The 20,136-nt window shown below is 49.1% G+C and overlaps 9 protein-coding genes across 9 annotated transcripts; 4 read left to right on the top strand and 5 right to left on the bottom strand.

The window, feature by feature from the left end:
• Window positions 1-59: 59 nt before the first annotated feature.
• On the bottom strand, window positions 60-650 carry J7337_003616 (uncharacterized protein; the record flags this gene model as incomplete). The annotated part of the gene is made up of 2 exons (XM_044821332.1): window positions 60-157; window positions 206-650. 2 exons carry the CDS (start codon window positions 648-650, stop codon window positions 60-62), a joined length of 543 nt encoding a protein of 180 aa, XP_044682665.1.
• Window positions 651-1,609: 959 nt separating this feature from the next.
• On the top strand, window positions 1,610-2,064 carry J7337_003615 (uncharacterized protein; the record flags this gene model as incomplete). Its single annotated transcript, XM_044821331.1, has 2 exons — window positions 1,610-1,612; window positions 1,666-2,064. The coding sequence occupies 2 exons, from the start codon at window positions 1,610-1,612 to the stop codon at window positions 2,062-2,064; spliced, it is 402 nt and encodes a 133-aa protein (XP_044682664.1).
• A 660-nt stretch (window positions 2,065-2,724) lies between these two features.
• J7337_003614 (uncharacterized protein) lies at window positions 2,725-4,419 on the top strand (the record flags this gene model as incomplete). Its single annotated transcript, XM_044821330.1, has 1 exon — window positions 2,725-4,419. One exon carries the CDS (start codon window positions 2,725-2,727, stop codon window positions 4,417-4,419), a length of 1,695 nt encoding a protein of 564 aa, XP_044682663.1.
• Window positions 4,420-7,890: 3,471 nt separating this feature from the next.
• J7337_003613 (uncharacterized protein) lies at window positions 7,891-8,457 on the bottom strand (the record flags this gene model as incomplete). The annotated part of the gene is made up of 1 exon (XM_044821329.1): window positions 7,891-8,457. One exon carries the CDS (start codon window positions 8,455-8,457, stop codon window positions 7,891-7,893), a length of 567 nt encoding a protein of 188 aa, XP_044682662.1.
• A 224-nt stretch (window positions 8,458-8,681) lies between these two features.
• Window positions 8,682-10,664, bottom strand: J7337_003612 (uncharacterized protein; the record flags this gene model as incomplete). Its single annotated transcript, XM_044821328.1, has 2 exons — window positions 8,682-10,007; window positions 10,056-10,664. The coding sequence occupies 2 exons, from the start codon at window positions 10,662-10,664 to the stop codon at window positions 8,682-8,684; spliced, it is 1,935 nt and encodes a 644-aa protein (XP_044682661.1).
• Window positions 10,665-10,722: 58 nt separating this feature from the next.
• Window positions 10,723-14,243, top strand: J7337_003611 (uncharacterized protein; the record flags this gene model as incomplete). Its single annotated transcript, XM_044821327.1, has 4 exons — window positions 10,723-11,005; window positions 11,054-11,702; window positions 11,754-13,246; window positions 13,312-14,243. 4 exons carry the CDS (start codon window positions 10,723-10,725, stop codon window positions 14,241-14,243), a joined length of 3,357 nt encoding a protein of 1,118 aa, XP_044682660.1.
• Window positions 14,244-14,928: 685 nt separating this feature from the next.
• J7337_003610 (uncharacterized protein) lies at window positions 14,929-16,445 on the top strand (the record flags this gene model as incomplete). Its single annotated transcript, XM_044821326.1, has 6 exons — window positions 14,929-15,066; window positions 15,551-15,578; window positions 15,627-15,639; window positions 15,689-16,115; window positions 16,165-16,249; window positions 16,303-16,445. 6 exons carry the CDS (start codon window positions 14,929-14,931, stop codon window positions 16,443-16,445), a joined length of 834 nt encoding a protein of 277 aa, XP_044682659.1.
• A 140-nt stretch (window positions 16,446-16,585) lies between these two features.
• J7337_003609 (uncharacterized protein) lies at window positions 16,586-18,769 on the bottom strand (the record flags this gene model as incomplete). The annotated part of the gene is made up of 1 exon (XM_044821325.1): window positions 16,586-18,769. The coding sequence occupies one exon, from the start codon at window positions 18,767-18,769 to the stop codon at window positions 16,586-16,588; it is 2,184 nt and encodes a 727-aa protein (XP_044682658.1).
• A 353-nt stretch (window positions 18,770-19,122) lies between these two features.
• J7337_003608 (uncharacterized protein) lies at window positions 19,123-19,871 on the bottom strand (the record flags this gene model as incomplete). Its single annotated transcript, XM_044821324.1, has 3 exons — window positions 19,123-19,199; window positions 19,254-19,393; window positions 19,444-19,871. The coding sequence occupies 3 exons, from the start codon at window positions 19,869-19,871 to the stop codon at window positions 19,123-19,125; spliced, it is 645 nt and encodes a 214-aa protein (XP_044682657.1).
• Between the last annotated feature and the right edge of the window lie 265 nt (window positions 19,872-20,136).

The raw sequence follows: 20,136 nt of genomic DNA, 5'->3' as shown, positions 1-20,136 counted from the left end.
AAGCAAATGTAATGTAAAAGAAAAAACCCTTGCTCCACATCATGCAATGCTTGCAATATCTACCCGTCGCTTTCCATCATCATCAAAGCTCCCAAAACGCCATGCATTCCCCATATGGGGTTTTGCGCAATACCATTTCCCTTAGTCAAGCCGAGGTCTAAACAGATAACCTAAAGAGAGGGAGAGAAAAGAATTGACCACTTACGCCAAAGAGAAAACGCGCCGGCGACTGTAAGCGTAGCTATCGTCGTAGAAAACATGTCGCTCGCCCCGCGATATCGATCGACCGTGCTCTCAAGCGACAGGGCCAGGAAGCTCCAGAAACCCGTCTTGAGACCCATGCGGAAGCCCTCTCGTATGCCGCCCTGCATGGCGTGGTAATTCTTGCTCTTGTGGTAGAAGTACCACCCTGTCGTCGTGTCGGGCATCTTGTGCGCATGCTCCGCCCGGAACCGCAGCTGCGCCATCTGTCCGCCCTGCGTCGCACCGAGCGAGAAGCCCACGACTGCTGACGAGATTGTTCCCAGCATGAGCCGCAATGGCGTCGCGATGGACAGGCGCGGGTTCGTGTCCTGGGGGAATGTTAGATCTGAGGGCATTGGCATTGGTGCGCCAGGCCGGGGTGACGGCGGCGACGGAGCGGCGGCCATTGTGGTGAAAACTGGACTGGGAATATCTTGTTTCTAGGCTGTTGCTCCTGTTTTTAGAGAAGGCCGAGATTGTCGCGAGGCTCTGCGGCTAGTGGAGTCTCGTCTCGGTGGTGGGATGCGGAGAACGAAAGACCAGCCGGAGTTTGCAATCCCGGCGGTGGATGCTGCTTTTTTTGGCGCCGCTTGGAGTCGGTAATGAAGAAGAGGGGTTGCCCTTGGGGTTGGAGTTGGTAATAAAAAGATGACAGGCGAAGGCCCGATAGAGATACGTTCTTGGAACGTGAGATTTGAATATGTAATTGAAACGACTTCGCTTCGATGCTTGCCTGATGCGAACTTGAGGCTCATCTCATGATGGACAGTGCGCTCATGCATTAGTACAGTATTCACGCACGGTCTATCTTCCATCACATGAAGCTTGAAATGTAACTGTTTCCACCAATTTAAAATGTTTGGGAATTCAAATGGCCAGTTTCGATACTCCAAGTTCTTTTTCCCGGAGTCGGCTAGGATTGAATTTCAGTTACTTGTTTCCTCGGTCAATGGCAGCGTACACCCCATGGTCGGCCAGATGATTCTTTTGACATCCGGGCATTTCCAGTGCATGTTCCAGGGTAGCATTCGGCTACTGGAAGCTGTCACTTCATGCCTTGCTCTCGTTCCTGGATCTGGCTGCCGAGCTGTCACAAATCCTTCAAGATGACGTATCGATAGTTTAGTTCTTATAGGACAGCGTTTCTTCCCTCCATCTTTAGCCAGGATATCCATACATCTTAATGCAGTGACAGCGTTCAAATCCTGCCCGTGTCCTCCATCTACGCGTTCTCACGTGATGTCGCGCTGAGCTGCGCCGCGGTCGGCCCCCGCCAATCTGAATCTCAATGCCCCTCATGAAGCCCAAAGCGAGGCAGCTTTGAACCCTGACGTCTTCCCCAAACATTCGTATCAAGATCGACACAATGGTACTACATATATCACCCTCCTATGATGCGCTTCAATGCTAATGATACCTCAGACTGACGTCGATGACGCAAACATCTCGGTGCGCTTCAAGCACGGCATCCATACCATCTACCTCTTTATCGACGCCCTCGCCCCCTTCTCCAGTGCCGCCACTGAGCTCCTCAATGTTCTGATCGAACGATACCCCGATGGGCTTACCAAGTCATTTGACTCTTCCGAGAAGACTACATACGATGCAGACTCGATCCTTGCGTTTGGCGCATTGAAGACGCCGAATGACCCCTCGAGCGGATGGGTCAAACTCAAGACGGGTGATGGAGAGAAGACACCGACAGCATTGGGACTGAAGAATAATAGTCTTCTTGCGTTTGCGGTGCTGGATGACGAGGGTGATAAGCCCGAGTTTGAGGTGGAGTGGCCAAAGGAGGACGAGGAGCTTTACGAGGAATAATTCAGAGACGAATCTTGGAATTCATCTGATTTCAGATACATTTCTGCGACGCCATGCTGTTTCCCCTTGATAATGAGGATACAATACCCACGATACGAGGGTATCGTCGAGAACAAGCCTGAGGACGACACCATGGGCTCTTATCGAAGAAACATAGTTGTACGATGCCTTTCTGGGCCTACGGAACTACCGAGAAATTTTGAAAAGGAATATTAAAGCAGATACCCAATTGAACGCTTTATATGACGACCAACAAGGATGAGCTGAGCTTGGGTAAAGATCATCAGGGTAGGTAGCATTGCAGGCCAAAACCTCTGGGTCGCATTGATTGAAATATCACGACGCCAGAGCAGAGACAGTCAACTAACAAAATCAAGCATATTTTTAAGAATAGAGAAACTCGCCTTTGTTTCAATTCCGTCTTATATGACTCGCTGAATCAATGATGCGGCGTCGCTCTCCCTGAAAAAGGGGTCCAAGTAGCATGACTAAGCCATTTAAACTTCACGTGTCGTCAATTGTCCAGGGGTATGGTACCTTAAACCAGGGACCAACACCAACTCTCCTTTCTACGATCAAAGCTGTTGCGCCGCTCCCAACAACGCCTCGTTGGCCTCTCCAAAAACATCACCGACGTGGCTTGCGCATGAGGTTGACTACATGAAAGTCGTGGCTTTTCTCCGCCATGGCCTGGGCCTACTGGTGCCGCTTTCGATAGCATTCACAATCTACCTCTACATCTTTCCCATCATCCAGGGATGCGCATTCCCCGTCGAGTCGAGAGATAGTCAAGAGGCTTATGACTTGACCAAGAAGTTTCACTGGCCTTCGAAGCCGACAGCGGACGATCATGCTAAGCTTGCGCCTTTCCGACTCCTGGCGCTGGGAGATCCTCAGCTAGAAGGCGATACCTCGATCATTACAAACTACCTGGGCACTTTCCCCCATGTGCAGAGTGCTTTCAAGCATATTACGTTCCAGACGAGTCACTGGTGCTTCCGCGAGCGAGTGCGAAAGATAATACACGATATTGTCGATATCATCATGGAGGATCTCCCCTACTACCTCATGTCGCAGCGCAAGAGGTTTGATCTTTGGGGCAACGATTTCTACCTGGCACATATCTACCGCCAAGTAAATTGGTGGTCCAACCCTACCCATGTTTCGGTCCTGGGCGATCTTGTCGGTAGTCAATGGATCGACGACAAGGAGTTTGAGAAGCGAGGCCGACGATTCTGGAACCGCGTGTTCAAGGGAACCGAGAGATTGTCCGACGAGTTGGCGCAAAACCCGAGCAACAATTACAATATTTCTGGTGTTTTGGATGGTAGCGATGAAGCAAAGCTTTGGAAAAAGAGAATGCTCAACGTGGCAGGAAACCACGATATTGGATACGCTGGGGATTTGACCGAGGAGCGATTGGAGCGCTTTGAACGAGTTTTTGGAAAGGCGAACTATGAGCTGCGATTCGAGCTGCCCATCACGGACCCCGAGGTGATAGCTACGATGTACTCTGATTCGAACCCCGAGTCGAAACGAGTCATCCCCGAGCTTCGCATCGTTGCTGTCAACGATATGAACCTTGATACACCGGCGAAGTCTCTTCCTTTACAGGATGCGACATACGGCTTCATCAACAACGTCATTTCGACCGCAGGTTCTGTTCAGTACGAGGGACAATTCACTCTGATCCTCACGCATATCCCAATGTATAAACCGGCAGGCATCTGTGTTGATGCTCCTTTCTTCGACTTCCACACTGCAGCAGATGGCGGAGGTCTCAAGGAGCAAAACCAGCTCAGCTCCGACGCCAGTCGGGGTTTCCTGGAAGGAATCTGGGGCATGAGCTCAAAGAGGACAGCCCCAGGCGGTGGCTACGGCCGCGCAGGTCTAATGCTCAACGGCCACGATCACGCCGGCTGCGACACGTACCACTACATCAACCAGACAAACGGCACAGACCCCTCCCAGCGCCAGTGGGAGGTGAAAACCTGGTCCGACGCACAAGATCTCAAGATCCCAGGCACCGATGGCATACCGGGCCGACGCGAGATCACAGTCCGCAGCATGATGGGCGACTTTGGCGGAAACGCCGGTCTGCTGAGTCTCTGGTTCGACCTGGAGTCCTGGGAGTGGAAGTATGAGTACGCCACGTGCCCGCTGGGAAGCCAGCACTTCTGGTGGTTCGTGCACATCTTTGACTTCTGCGTGCTGGTGTGGATGCAGTCGTACGCCGTGCTCTCTGTGATGGAGGCTTATGGAGTTGATGTGGACGGGCCGTTTTGGAGGGGCGTGTCACGGATGAAGGATTTTGTACTGCGACGGAAACAAAGTGTCAGTGATAAGAAGAAGTAAAAAAAGAGTATTTGGATAAACGATGTTTGAGTAGTGGAAATTTTCTTATAGAATACAAAGCGTTATGTTTTTTGTTTCGCTTGGGATTGCCGTTCGGTGAATTATGGTGGTTTGTAACAGTATTGGGCCGAGACATTTTCGCGATGGGGAGCTGAGTTGAGTAGATATTGCGAGGCGCAGGGCTGGAATAGGATTAGGGTTGTTGTATAAGGTGTGGTGATGGGCGTGGTACTGATGGTAACGGTGTTGGACAGAGATCAGGGCCGCGCGGCGAGGTTGTACGATAGAAGGAACGGTGTTGATGTGGTGAAGTCTTGGTGTTGAGGCTGAAGCGAATATGGCTGCTGTTTGAAGTTCTGGGCATGAGACCCCGTCTCCAACGGTGGCATTTGATGTTTGCTACGGTGAATATACACAATATGTATGAGGCTCTGAGTTCTCCACGATGCAGAGAGTGTTGAGATGCTTCTGAGCACGCCCATCATCATGAACTTCCCTTGCTTACCAATACCATGAAGTATACAAACACAATACCACCATCACAAACACTTATTCACATCTTTCAGCTGACACGAACCAAATCACAGTAGTGCCATGATGTAAAAGACTATTGCGCGTGGTCTACCACGCCGGTAGCATCAACACCGTGGTGATACAACCGTTGAGGTTGCCCAGCGACCAAGCAACTCTACCAGATCCGGCGAAGCAGCGCTATCTACCATGGATGAAGGTCCGTTGCGCAGAATCGTGTGTAGAGTGTGATCGAAAGCAACTGTCCCTTGTGTGAGATCAAGTGATTGGGAAGGGTGACTACATAAACCCAGGACCAAGCCGCTGGGACTTTGAGATTCGCATGATCATACTCACACAACTACTTATTGAGATACTGCTTGAACCATGCTGTCTCTCCAAGGACTTGGCGTACTGATGCTTCTGGGCGTCGCAGAAGGTATCCCGCGACCAGATGAAGAGCCGCTCCATGCGAATATACCAAGGGACAATCATGGTGTACCTACCGACATGCTCGGGGCGATGAGTCCTCAGACAGACTACAGAACAATGCCGGCGGGCACTTACACCGAGACAATCTCAACAGGCCTAGTCAGGATAATCGTCGTCAACGAACCGACGCCTACAACGGCCAATCAAGCAAAATGTCCAGTTGAGTGTGATTGCACAAGGATAAAAGATAAGAACAGCGATGAGTAAGTCGATGATACCAATCGTGTTTCATTGCTGACACGCTCAGATACGCACAATGCTTGACCAACGCAGCATGCAGACCATGCAGAGAGCCAAATCTGACTGCTTCATCGACGATAAAGCCAAAGCCAACATCATGTCCCGCTGAATGCGACTGCACCAAGATCAAAGACGAGCAAAGCCAAGAGTATTACATTCCACCTTCACCATCACAAACTTCGCTTTATTAATTAGTAATAGGTACTTCCAATGCGTAACAAACGTCAATTGTCAGAGTTGCAGAGTGGGAACCCCACCCAATTAAACAGACACGTGAAAACAGGCTATCATTGCATGTGGTGGTGGTATTTGGTAGCTGACACTGACACTATCGTATGATGATGGGGTAGCTAGAGATAAAAACATGTTGACAAAAGGAAAAAAAAAAAGAGAATGCGTTTCTTTTCCCCCGAACTCTGGAACAAATGCAACGCTAGAATCCGTGAATTAAGCTATATTGTTGTTGTTTGTTGGTGGGGATTAACAGCAACAGTCGAAGCACTCAAGACAACACTCGCAGGTCTCGCCGCAGAGCCAGCAGCAGCAGAGTGTAGCGAGACTGTATTTTATTAGTATTGGTTGATAGTGTAGTAGAGTGAAAGAGGCTTACCATGTGTATAGACATCCGTGGCTCTTCTCTTCTTGCTGTGGTGGTGGAGGTGCTTGCTGGTACTGCATCTACGCATCGTCAGAAACCGGTGATCTTCTACTTGAGCTTCAAACTTACGGGGGGGTAGGCCTGGGGATTTGGGTATCCTTGAGCAGGGTAGCCCTGAGGTTGCTGAGGAGGGTAGTAGCTGTCCAGACGTTAGCTTTCCCTTCTTCTTCTTGCGAGTGACCGAGAGCTTACGCTTGTTGGTTGGGATCCATTGTGACAGATGTGGTTTATGGGATTTGTGAAATGTGTAAGATGGGATGGCAGAATTGGAGACGGGAAGAGAGAGTGTCAAGTTATATTATTAGGCCCCATGTGTTTTGCTTTCCATCTGGAGCGGGAAGGAAAGGGTCACAGGGGGCGCAGTTGCAGACGAGACGAGACGCCAGATGATCTGTATCCTTCTTGGCCCTTTACTGTGACCTTGGCGTAATAACGGGAATCCCGCGCACCAAGGCCGATTTAACCGTACAGCAGTCTTGGCACCTTGAACAGACACTTTACTCACTGACACCAACTAACTCTTACACTGGCTGACTGGTTGTTGGCTGTCTGCACTAACTCCCAGTTAGCGACGGTTATGCCGGCACGTTCCGTTACGAGTCGGCAAATGATATTGGGTTTTGACAGCCTCTTTCACTCTAAGAGTCTAAAATGTTAAATTGCAGTCTCCGAGCCCTTCTCAGCTAAGGGTCTTGGGCACTCCACTGTGAATTGACGTTGCAGGGGTTCAGCGCTTGGCAATTGCGCGTCCTCCATGGCTGAGCTTCACTCCTGCATGAAGGGTCCCCTTGGCGTAAGAGGTTGGGCTTGAAGATTGCAGACTAGCATTTGCCTGACGGAACACGAGTCAAGTTCGTTAGAGCGCTATCACCAAGAATACGAACCGCAGCTCTTCATAGGGTCTTCCGTATAAGTTGTCCATTGCTACGGAGCCCTCACCGTATTCTTGATAAAGAGCTGATCCTCAGGCTGTTATGTTAGCCTTGCGACTTTGTCCCGTTCTTGTCCTGTCTTGTCATGAAACACTCCTTGCAAGTTGCCGCTGTATTCCCGAACCCTGTACGATCAACGCGCGCGCCTACAGTAGGTGCAGGTACCGCCACGATTTACGAATACAACAACGGCGAATGAATTGATGCTGTCCAAATCCGCGGGAACCGATTCCCTCCAACGCGCGTTGTTTAGCCACTGAATATTCGCTCTCGGGTGCGGCTGAGTCGTGGGCTTGTCTCAGCTTTTGGTGTCTTGGACGAGACACTTGACCGTTATGTTACGTTGTATCGCTTAGTTACCGGTTTGCGCCGCTTTCGGTGCCCGACAAATGCAGCCGCCGACGAAATCTGTGCCAATTGATGGATGCTGTTGCCAGCCTGTTGGTTCTTGCTAACGACCCGTTGGGTGCTTCTCAATCGTTGCTATCTTTAGTGACTGCCTTCTGCGCATGATTAGAGAGGTGTCTTCTTGAGTGCATCTCGGCGCAAAATGCCGCTCTTCCAAACGCTTTGATTTGCGCCTGGCTTTCTGTTGTCTCGACCTGAGTGAAGCGGGCGCAGGAAGGACAACCATGCGACTCACGGACATGCAGCCAGCCGATCTACATGCTCCTTAATCCGCAAAGCAGCTTCCTTCGAACTCAATTTCGTGACATCCAGCACCAACTCGGTCTCGTTCCTGAAGCGATAGATTATCTCGTTCTCCAGAATCGGCCTCAATATCGTCTCGTCCGTAAGCTTCGCACCGATGCTTGCAACCCGCGTTGGGTTGATCGCTCGCCTTATGTTCTCCCCAATCTCGCATTCCAGCACGATCGATATGAACGAAACGCCTCTCTTTATCGCTGCAGCTTCGTAATCCTTCGCGCCCATTTCTCCCGCTGTGCTTACCTCTCGCGCATCCGTAAAGATCCACGTTTTATCCTTCGTACATTCCGACGTCGCAATTTCGTTCAGGACGTATCGCCGTAGACCCGTTCGCATCTCATGGTAGCCTGGAGATGAGCGCTCGACGAGGGCGTCGATGGGATCGATGAGGAGGTGATTGTGGTAGACCTTTGAGTCGGGGAGTAATTGCTGGAGTTCCTTTGCGATCGTGAGCTTCCCGATACCGGGGTAGCCGTTGATGTAGATGAAGCAAGGCATATTTCGTCAGTGCGGGTGTGGTTCCTGACAGCAGGTCTGCGAATGCGATGTTCGTACTGGCTTTTCGTCGAAGGGTTTGTTAATCGTTGAGGAATTGCGGACGTGGGTATTTGTAGTCCGGCGAAATGTGAGTCACTGTTATGCTTTTAACAACCACCAAACCCTCCCAATGTGGCCACTGAACATCGCGCAACAGAAGCTTGAGTCGACGAAGCGAACTTTGTTCATGCAACCAGTCTTCGTAAATCCTGCTCAAGAGGATCAAGAACTCCAGAAATCACATCGCCTTGAAAACAACACGAACCTCCAGCTGTCCCAATTTGCATGTCCGATCGTAAGCATCGCTCTACCGCATTGTAATATCCAGAGCCACCGGTCATCATGACTCTTCCCAAAAGTTTATTGGCGGCTTCGTAGTCAAGGATATGTCTCGGTAAACCATGCTCCAGTGTCTGATTCTGAGCTGAATCTAGAGTTGCTATTGACTGGCCAAGAATGAGCTCGATGAGGAGGATCCCGAGATAAAGCATGAACGGGTTGGTAGGTGATGCTGTTGCGTTGACCCTGGGATATTCAGGGAAGTGTCTGAGGACAAAAACATGCTGAAATTGATGAACACCACCCTTTTGGGCAATGAAGATATCCTCACTTCTTGGAATGTCTGCAACCCAAGGCGTGCCTTGCATCTGCAAGACACCACAGGCAATCATCCAAGCCAGACGCAGCTTGTCACCGTAGAGCAACGCTGGATCTTGAAGCACTTCTTTTAGTGGTACCAGAGACCATTCATCACAACTGCCCAGACATTCTAGTGTGTAGACGTCATACTTCTGAGTTTGGGTCATGTAGCAATGTTGAATGTGCCCACATCTCTCGCCCTGTTTTCTCTTCCCCATCGTTTGCATTGCTTCACACAGATTGCTGATGTGTTTGGAACAGATAGGCTCAGACATTGTTCTAAGAGTGTTGAATGTGAGATTTGATAAGGCTGATTCGATGATAACTGTTTGCGATTGCTGGCTGTTTGTCGAAGAGGTCGTTGAGGGAACAGAAAACCCAACTGTCTTCCTCGAAGTAGATGTACTTTGTGATGTGAAAGAAACCGTTGTCTTCTTCGAATCCTCTCCGCTCTTCAAAAGAATTTCATTCCATTGTTTTAAAGTATTGACTTGTGATCCCGTTAGGTACGAAACTGCAAGGCGGAACTGCAACTCCTTGATAATATCATCATCATCATCCTCAGGAACAACGGTCCGTGATGGCGGTGTCAGCCTCAAGCCAACATCGTGCAAGCCAGAGCATTTGCAAGTCATCGTTGACCGTAGTGCGTGATATATACCACTCAACATTCCGTTGACGAGCTTGTTAAGTCTCCCCTGCGATCGAGACTTTCTTTGTGATTCCAGATCCGTATTGAGGACTGCTAGGCGCTGAAGAGCTGAGACACCATCTCGTATCCTCGCCAAGACCTCCTCATGATTTGACTTTTGAAGGATGAATGTTGCTCGCTTAAACTGCTTTTTGATCGATGAGCTTTCAGCCCATTCAACCTGTTCCAATTAACCGAGGCACGCACAATGTTGACCATAGATTCATACCTTGCCGTCTGTCCCAACATTGAGCTTCTCCATCATCTCCTCGATAGCTTCCCTCATGTCCTGCACGCGATCGTCGAATACCTGCAACGATGACCAGAGCCGCAGGCGCAGCTTATTGAGGATTTCTTCTTCTCTCCAAAGGTCTCCAAAAGGATCTCGTATCATTTCCTCGATGCGCGTTTGTGGTGCAATTCCTGTTAGGAGTTTCTCGCATATGTTCTGAAGATTGACATGTTCAGTCTTGAGGGTCAAGATGAGGCTCTTGAGGATTCGTTTGTAGGATCGGAAATTCTGCAGGGTGCCAAGACCGTTCATGTAGCATTGTAGTGCAGATACCATGATAGGTATGCTACCGAGCACGATACCCGCAACCTCGAAGCCTGACATCAGAACGAAATCTCTTGAGGCGGTGATGGAGGGACGAGAGTGCAAGGGAAATATTTTGAGGCTCTGAGGCTGGTCTTTTCCAGCTGCGCTGATCAAGGGTTGAAAAGAAGAGGGGTTGCGGCTGACGTGCAGCTGGAACTTGGCTTGACCAACAGCACCTGCAGATAGCACCTTCTCATGGGTCACCAGAGGGCGATTGCCACTCCAACATTCTTTCCACATTTTCTGGGTCGATGAATCTCGAGGGTAGCAGCGCACTGTCTTCATTCCTTACACAACCATGAACACTATTGCTGATCACGTTTCGGCTTGTCTCCAAGAGTTCAATAGTCTCTGCAGCTCTCCTACCATATGGGAGAATGGGATCCCGGATAGTGATGCTCAGGGCGATGTATCACTCTTGAAGCTGCAGAACGAGCTGGGCAGATTCAAAGTTTGGAGTGGAAACATCGGCGCTCATCAAAAAGGGAGAAGCTCGCTCGATCACAGGCTTCGAGATGCGTCAAATATCCGGGATCAGGTGGTTGAGCTCTTGGAGGACTTGAAGGAGTCTCTAAAGGATGGTAAGTCTCTTTGATTGAGCTGCTCAATATTCCCTCTGACATCAATAGCCAATGACATTCTCACGGGGCAATTAACACCATGGGATCAAGACCTATCGCCAGCGGAGTTTCCAAATGACGACTCCGACGATGAACCATTAAGCGTTGACGCATCTGGGCCATCCGAACTCTCCCAAATATTTGCTGCCATCGTTGAAGACATCAACTGCCTGTTCAGGCTCTCAGTGTCCATTCATAACCCTTCTCCTCACGATCGCTTCAAGAAAGCCTGCTTGACCGATACATCTGGCTACGAGCCATTTGACGTCCAGCATGTGTGCAATAAACTCTCTAAAGTCCCGAAGCCGATCGCCAAAAGACTTGGGAAGGCAATTTTTCGACGAAGGCAGTACTTCAAATACAGAGAACTGCACCATGACAAGCTGGCGAGTGGGCTCGATCTCGACGATCAGGACCAAATGCAGAGTACAGTAGCCTCTTCGTTGCCGAAGAAGCTCAATGTGAGTCAACCCATCTCCTTGGAGGAGGATGGGGATGATGTATCGGATGCCGGAAGGTCACAGACGTCTTGGGCAACATCAGCTGCGAATCCAGAGAGGCGGAAGATACCTGCTCTTCCAGCGGAAGCCGAGAATGGACCTTTCGAGTGCCCATTCTGCTTCATGATGGTATCTGTTACTTCGAGGAACCATTGGAAGTTGGTTTCCCTTCCCTTGACAATATGGATGTGACTAACCTGGGCCCGTAGGAAACACGTGTTCTCAGACTTGTTTCCTTACATTTGCGTCGAGCTGGCCTGTCCGGCTCCAGATCAAGACTTCCAGAGACGTCACCAGTGGGCAAGTCATGTCAAGAAATACCATTGGAAGACATGGTCCTGTAAGCTTGGATGCAGCGAGACCTATGTCTCTTTGCAAGACATGAAGCGGCATTTGGTACAGAAGCATTCAGAAACCACGGAATTGACCCACCTCACCAGTCTTCTTACCATGTGCGAGAGGGCAAAGTCAGAGAACGAGCCAACAGACTGTCCTCTGTGCGGAGAAAGGCAATTTTCGTTTAAACAGTACCAACGACATGTCGGTCGCCATCAAGAGGATCTTGCTCTGTTTGCATTACCACATCTTCCCGGGGAAAAAGATGACAGAAACGAAGAGTCTGATTCCGAGTCCGAGGGAAAAGAAGAAGTGGAATCTGAAGTTCAAGACGAGTCGGAGTACCGTTTTCTTAATATGAATGGAGACGTATGGCACAACCCTAGGATAGACGCTATGGACAGCAGTGATGCAAACAAAGTCACCAATGGCGTTGAAGTCCGACTGCCTATTCGATGGAAGTGTCCAGTCCTGTCCTGTCAGTACCACGAAAACGGATTGTTTACCGAGGAGCAGAGGGACCACCACTACCGCGAGAAGCATTCTGAAACCCCTGTCATGTACAAGTGCCCGTTTAAGCCTTGCACCTACAAGTCAAGCCGAAAAACGAACTGCATGAAGCATAAGGAGAAGGCTCACGGCTGGACCCACATCCATCAGCAGGAGAATGACAGGATGCGGGTTGCGGTATTAGATACAGGCATAGATAAGACCGTTGTGCAGCCGAAAGAATCCCTGGACCCAGACTCCGCAGATGAGTCTCTAGAACACGCCAAAGACCCTGTAACGCACCACCGCATCGAGATGATTGCTCCTATCGAGAACAGAGAAAGTTTCGATCCTGCCAATGTTGATGTTCTGCACCTTAGACACAAGGAATCCTTACACACATTTAAGTTTTCACGACATGACATTAGAGATGGCAAGCTGCGAGTGTCTAATATCAGAGAGCTTGCAGCGGGAATGTCGCATGTTCCTGCGAGCTTCAGACACCTGGTCGAACTTTATTGCAAAGACGTTAAACTATTGATCGATGGCACGCCGATCCGAAACTATGGTGTATCAAGGGGTGATACAATAAAAGTCGAAGCGCCGCAGTTCAGGAACTCTAGTCCATTAAGCAGTCCAGCTCGTGATGATCCTGTGCTGGATAACGGGCGTGGCACTGAGGAGAACATGGAATTCGAAGGAAAAGTAGAACGTGACGAACGACGAGCAGAGTTCTCCTCGGAGTTACGACAAAGAGCTATGGTGGAATCTTTCTATCAAAAGGTTTCTGCAAGCTATAACTCGCAGGGTGAACCAAGAGAAGAGACAGATAGCAAAAGGAATGGTGTTCGCAAAAGGACAAAGACTGGATGTTTAAGTAAGTCGATTGATCTGCCTGTTGGAGGTGTGACTTAAGAGCAGCAATACTAATACAGATAATAGCATGCCGCAAGCGTCGAATAAAATGCGACGAAGGAAAGCCGATATGCAATAACTGTATCAAATCTAAACGTCATTGTGAGGGCTACAGCCAAGTTGTTAGCTTTGGGGGCTCTATGGATGCGATACATGGAGCGCCAGTCCCGGAAATTGAGTCAGATCTCGAGAAACTGGATGCCCCTTATGCTTCTGGACCTATCCAACCATCTACAGAGGCCGACCACAAGGTTGTTGAAAGCTCTACACCTGGAGTTAGATGCCCCACCTGTGCCTTGGAAGGTAAAGAAATATGGGTTATTCCCGGGCGCTGTTGTGGATATTGTGGAACACCATGTGCGGAGGAGGATACCCTGAGTCTAGACGTTGATGATTCGTTCCTAAAAACTAACCTTTACGAGGACTGGCCTTTGTTCCCAACAACAGGCGCCAGTGACGAGGAACTGCCCAATTCAACTCTCGAAGGTCCCAAGAAGAAACAAGTATCGTGCCCGAGCTTCTCGGTCAATGGTTACTGCATGGACGGAGCCGAATGCCCATTCATCCATGATCCGGCCATGATATCCACTTCCGATCCGTCCAGCAAGCTCGCTGCCACCGTGGGACCTTTTACGGATCCCGACCTCACGATGAGCAGTAACGAATTCAAGGTTTGGAAGGCTTTGCGTGCGTTGGAGAACGAATTGGAAGTGGGATGGATTCCGATATGCAATAAAGCCATTATCTCAGACGATGGTTCAGCACAAAAGGGAGAGGAACGGCTCGGACTTATCAATGGAATTCATTCGAATGTCATAAAGAAACTGAGGCGAATTGAACAACTTAGCAGGCCTGATATCATGGCAAAGAGACGCCATATCGAGGCAATGGTCGACGACCTTCTAACAAGGCTTGGAGTGGTGTCAATGACAGGAACAGATAGCTATCAGATAACATAGTTATGGGGAGGCTTTGCTTTGATTCTTGATCTCTCTTCATAGCCTATGTCGAAGTCTCAGAGCCGTGCGTTGAGCCAATGAGAAATGCTGCCTGCTCAAGAGATCACAGAAGCCATAAGGCTCGTAGATACCGCCCCAGAGCGTGTGAGACGTTACGAATACGAGTGAGGGTGTTTAAAACTTCAGGAAATGGTAATGATATCCTTTTTCGGTGCCGAGGTTAACTTACTTCTAGTGTTCAGGGAAGGGTAACAGCTTGGTTGGCTGGGTGCCATCAAGATCAAGTGCTAAGGTTAGATATTAGAGACTGAACGGATTATAGATTAGGATGACAATGGTATGAAATTGATGATGAGCCAAGGTCTGGAGAACCTTTTGAATGACTATCGTAGAGATAAAGCCTCGTATAACCTCTCAATCTTATCGTAGTTAGTCGGACTTTTGACAGTTGGCCAGGTCTCCGGGCCGCCCGGGCCGTTATCCTAATCGGTGGGTCGGCTTCGACAACGACCAGGGAGGGAGACCCCCCTTGTCATATGATATGATATCATGTCATGCTTGTTCTGCTTGAAGGTGAGTGCTAGAAAAAGGCCTCAAATCTCAGACATGCATTTCGTTTAAGCTCTCCCCCTCATTTTATGGTGTTGCTTCTGCTGTTATCTTGGTTTAGATTTGTGATATGATCATGTCGAGCCAATCTGCAGGAGATACAACGGCACCCGAAGTGCCGGGACCAGCCACTGCCAATCCGAAGTCTCCTTCGAAATCGCCATCGAGATCTCCACCGGCTCAGAGCGAGCTTGGCCCTGCGGACGATACTGATGTCCGTCCTCTAAGCCCCCTTTACATTGAGGAAAGTACTCATTCGAGCAGCATGATTCCCATGGCGATGCCGACTCTTCCATCGGGACTGATACGTTAGTTAACGTCATAGTACTCCGTAGTGATTATATGTTTCTGACAGTCCTCGCAGCGAGAGCTCAACCGCCTCTGTTTCTGCTAGTATCCTAGAGTACCGTCGCAGCCAAGGGCGCACATACCACAGTGACAAATTCACCGCGAATTACTTCTTCCCCAATGATGATCAGCAAGTCGAGTCTATGGATTTAACGTGCGGCTTTCGTCCATGCCTCAAGGTGTATCAACGAGGTGTTAACCGAGCAACAGACACCACTACTTGACGCTTCTCTTGGACGGTGAGCTGTTTCTTGCCCCTCTCAAGACCGATTCTATACAGGTGAGGTACTCTATTACAGTCTCAAGCTGTTTGAAGGTATTTATGCTGATTTCTATAACGTTTCTCGTAGCGAGTTCTAGATGTTGGTACCGGAAGCGGTGAGTTCTATCCGTGCTTCCTTTGGATCTTCACTGACAGCTTCGCAGGAATCTGGGCCATGTATGCTTTTATAAAAAGTCCGGGCATAGCCAGCGCTTACATGTAATAGTGAATTTGGCGACCGGTATCCCAAGACGGAAGTAGTTGGTACAGATCTTTCCCCTTGCCAGCCCCAATGGGTACCCCCGAATCTTCGTTTTGAAATCGATGATGCCACGCAACCCTGGACGTGGAAGGAAGATTATTTCAGCTTCATTCATATCCGATATCTCTTTGGTGCTATCAAAGACTGGAATAGTCTCTTTGGCGAGGCGTACCGATGCTGTGCACCCGGGGGCTGGGCCCAGTCAGGCGAGGCCGATGTCACATTCCGTAGTGACGATGGAACTACTGAGCTGGAACCTGTTTTCAAAACCTACCAGAAGCTTTTTGAAGACGGCAGTAAGATTCTAGGCAATCCCTTCTTTGTCCACGATTTACAACAGAAGGCTTTTGAGGAGGCTGGATTCAAGGATATTGAGACTGTTGATTACAAGGTATGTTTGTCTAAAATTGACTGCAGTTGGCTAAAATGGTATTTTGCAGTTCCCGATTGGCGGCTGGCCCAGGGATCCAAAACTCGCAGAGGTTGGGCGGTTTGTCAAGGCCACGCTGGAGAACGATTTGGAGGGTAAGACAACCAACCTATGACTAACTTATTGATGGGATTCTCACGCTTGATAGGTTACACTCTTATGATGTGGCAGGACGTTTGCCAATGGCCCAAAGATGAGTACCAAGTGTTTCTCATGAGTTTGCGTAAGGCGATACGCAACCCAAAGGTGCACAGTTACATGACCGTACGTTACGTGTACGGTCACAAGTAGGCTAGCTATCCTGGCGATCTTAAAGCCATGCAATATCGTGGGATTGTGACAATTACTTCTGTGTTGTGATTAGTAAAATCAAAAACACAGAAAAGTCCTCTATTTATTGTTATGAAATGCTTGCTATCTGGAGTCATGCACTAAGTTATGGTGATTTCCTCCCAGCTGTTATCCTTTATCGCTTCGCCTTCCATGATTCCGTGAACGTAGCTATCTCCGATCAGTTGAAAAGTACCGTCAGCTCGAGGTCTCATAACTAACGGCACCGGACAAGCCGAAACCACCCAGACACTGTCTCCTTCTAGTGCAGACGCGAAAGCCAGTCCTAGATGCCCTTCGTCTGTCAGGAAAACTCGACGCTGAGCAGCATATACTCCTAGTATCGACGCGTACTTAGCAGCCAGTATGAACGTGTCTGCAAGCTCCTTAGCCACCACAGACGTCCACTCAGAGTCAAACTCCTCGGAAAACCCCCCCAGTGAGGAGGTCCTCGCCATGAATGAAAATATTGACGCCAACTGTGAGTCTGGAGGATCAGAGGCACCTAACTTTTGCAGCATCTGTTTGATCCATTCAATACTTGGAAGCATATCGGAAGCCTCGCCCCCATCCTGGGCCATAAGAGACTGGAAGTCTGTCAATTGTTCCAACATGACAAGTCGTTGGTCGACTGTCATGGAGGTGTCCCAGACCCGCAAGTATTGAAATAAGATGTAGCATAGCCAGGCTTTGAAGTAAGCACCAAGCTCCGAGACATCTAGTGAATCGTGTATATTTGCGCCAAAGATGAAAGTACGCCAACAAGCTTCAATACTGAGCTCTCCAGTTACTTTGTAACGCTTGCCGCACCGTAGTAGAAGGGCCGCAAAGGGTTCGACGTGAAAGTAGTAAGCGAGCATGTAGAATGGATAAGGCCATGGAGAGATCTGTCCGATACGCTGGGCCTGCACAGAGAGCCTCGAGCCAGTAATGCTGAATCCCAGAGAACCAATCTCGTTGTATCGTGCTGCGTCCACTCGAACTTTACCTCTGGCCCAGGGGAAAAGGATAGGGGCAGTTCTTGCAGCAGATGGCTCGTTCGAGAAATTAGGCACCCATGAGGGTAAATCCCCTGAAGGTAAATTCAGTGTGCCATTGTGAAATTCTGCAATCCCAGCCAAGGAGATGAAACCAAGGTGATTACAGTGATTTAGGATGTGAGCCGTTGCGGCTGTAAATACCTCAGCAACTGAAGCATCGTAATTAACTTCCAGATCGCATCGAGGAAGTCCCATATGGCCCGCGGCAATATTGACCATTCCCAGTAACGAATAAACCCGATCACGAGCATTCGTTACCTTGAACTTGTGGCCTACCATCATCATGTAAGCCAAGTGAGAACTGGCGGTCGTTTTCCAATTATCAGGGCCTGTGAGATCCTCAATAACAGAGATCTGTGGGTGATCTTGGGGGGTTTTCAAGCTTTCGAGGGACATCCTGATCACGGTGATGAAGTGAATGGCGTAGGGTCCTGGCGTCCATGAGATATGCTCCACTCTGACCATGGCCAGAGTCGCGTTGGGATACCAGCCTAATTTTTGAATCATCATCAATGCTGAGGCGAGCTGTTCCCAAGAGATGGATTCGCTATTTCCCAACCACACAAACGCCTGCCGAGCTAGGACGGTCTCTTGAATCACCCAAGCTCTACGGAACCAATTCCGGTCCAGAAGACCAACGAAGGGCTTCCAGGCTTCAGAAGGAATAGGTGGAAGGCTTGAACTTTCGATTTCGCTTTTTCCCAGGCTCACTTCGCTTCCACGTGTCTCCTTAGCCAAGCTGGAAAGTGTCCGTGTCAGACGAATAGCCTCAGCTGCCTCGCTTCCGCCATCACCAAGCCAGATATCGACTCGGGCTGCCATGCCGTAAATCTCGCTCATGATACCGACCTGGATCTCGCGCTCCCTTTGGTTAGTCTGATCAATGCATATTGCGTCGATCCACAAATACCAATCAAATTCCTCGAAGCGTTTGAGAGCACCGAGTAAGTTTGGTTGGACGTAGAACCTATGGCCGTTGACCAGTATACATGAGTCGGAGACCTTGTTTTTGACTTCTCCCTCTGGTGCACCCCAGGTATAGGAAAGTGCATGGTAACCAAGTGCCTGTGCCTCATCCAGAGAATGAGTGGTCACATAAATGTTTAACCTCTCCGATAAGAGGCTGCGTGTTCGCGGACGGATTTTTACTAGACGAATATGTGTCGAGTCGAGTGTTGATTCATATTTGTACTTGGTACTAAATGTACTGCTTCTGCGGAGAGTGGTCCACGACGAGGAGCGCATTCTTGGAGAACGAAGTTGAGACTGTAACCTTGGTTTGTGGAGTTGATTTCTTGGCTGGCTGTATAACTACAAAAGAATGATCTCGCAGATAGATTTTGAGACTGCGAGTTCCATTTTGAAACCCCCCTTTTCTATGCATGGATATGTAGTGTCTAATTGGTTCGTTGTTACCGCGCGCTTAGATTTTGCAGAACCAACACATTTGAAGCTATAACCACTTTAACCGCCATCCATGACAGGCTAGTCTAATACTGGCAGAATCCGATAGCAAGATCGCATAAAATTCACAAGCCCTAAGAAACAGGATCCACACCTTTTGATTCAGTTTTCAGTTGAGACTTATTGGCCCAACATCAGATCTGTTTCTTGAGGTTGGTGCGGTTCAGCTTGGCCCTCTGAGAGAGCATATGCCCAAAGAGGATGTAAAATGCTATGATAGGATGTCATTATTTAGTCAATATACGGGTTGCCAGGGCTCACGTACCTGGAACGTAGATGGCTAATCCAAACCAAAGCAGATACTGATACGCTGGGTTCCGAGCTTGGGATGGCTGGATGACTTCGTACACAAGCTTCATCTCTGAGAGAATACCAATGGGGTAAAGAACAAGGAACATGTTGTATCTGCCATGAATCAGTTTTCTTTCTTGCGGAACACTTGTCACGCTTCTCACCTCAACCATGTCAAACCAGCTGGCACAGATCCCGTCCCCGTCTGAAGAGTAAAGTAGAAGTATCGAATGGCATCAGCCGCATTCCAAGCCATGAGCATAAGACTATACGCAGTCTCCCTATAGCCAACTTCTGGATAGTTTCGCGTAATAGCCCAGACAATAGTGTTTCGACCAGCGACTTGTAGCGCTGTCGTAGCGGGAGCTGCTCGGACAAGACCAGTGACAGCATGGATAATTTCCATGACAGTAAAAGTCTCAGTCCATCGCGCTATGATGTTGAGTTCGTCCCACACAGCCAAATTGCCTTGGGTTAACCACAGATATGTCGTTCTGAGCAAGAGGGCTGTTCGAAGGATGGCTGAGATGGTATTGTAAAAGAATAAATATGTGGATGGCTTAGACTTCGAATCAGAAGTTGGTCGCGCCATCTTTGCTTTAGATGATGATATCTGAAGGTGTAAGATATTAGTTTCTCAGATATGGAGCAGTCTTATGGGAAAATTCCACGACACGCTAGAAAGCCCACTAAGGCAGATTGAGTTATACCGAGGCTGACGCTCGAGAACTTCCAAATCGAGTTGCTACGCCCGATATTAACTGGAGATAACACCACTCATCTCTGAGACAAATATGCAAGTACACGTCGAGTTACAAGAGCTAATATTTAAAAATCTGGCTAAGCAAAAGGCCATT

The sequence above is a fragment of the Fusarium musae genome, chromosome 3 (assembly GCF_019915245.1).
Source record: "Fusarium musae strain F31 chromosome 3, whole genome shotgun sequence".
Taxonomy (NCBI): domain Eukaryota; kingdom Fungi; phylum Ascomycota; class Sordariomycetes; order Hypocreales; family Nectriaceae; genus Fusarium; species Fusarium musae.
The sequence above is the reverse complement of the archived record's forward strand: the minus strand, read 5'-3'. Positions and strand labels throughout refer to the sequence as shown.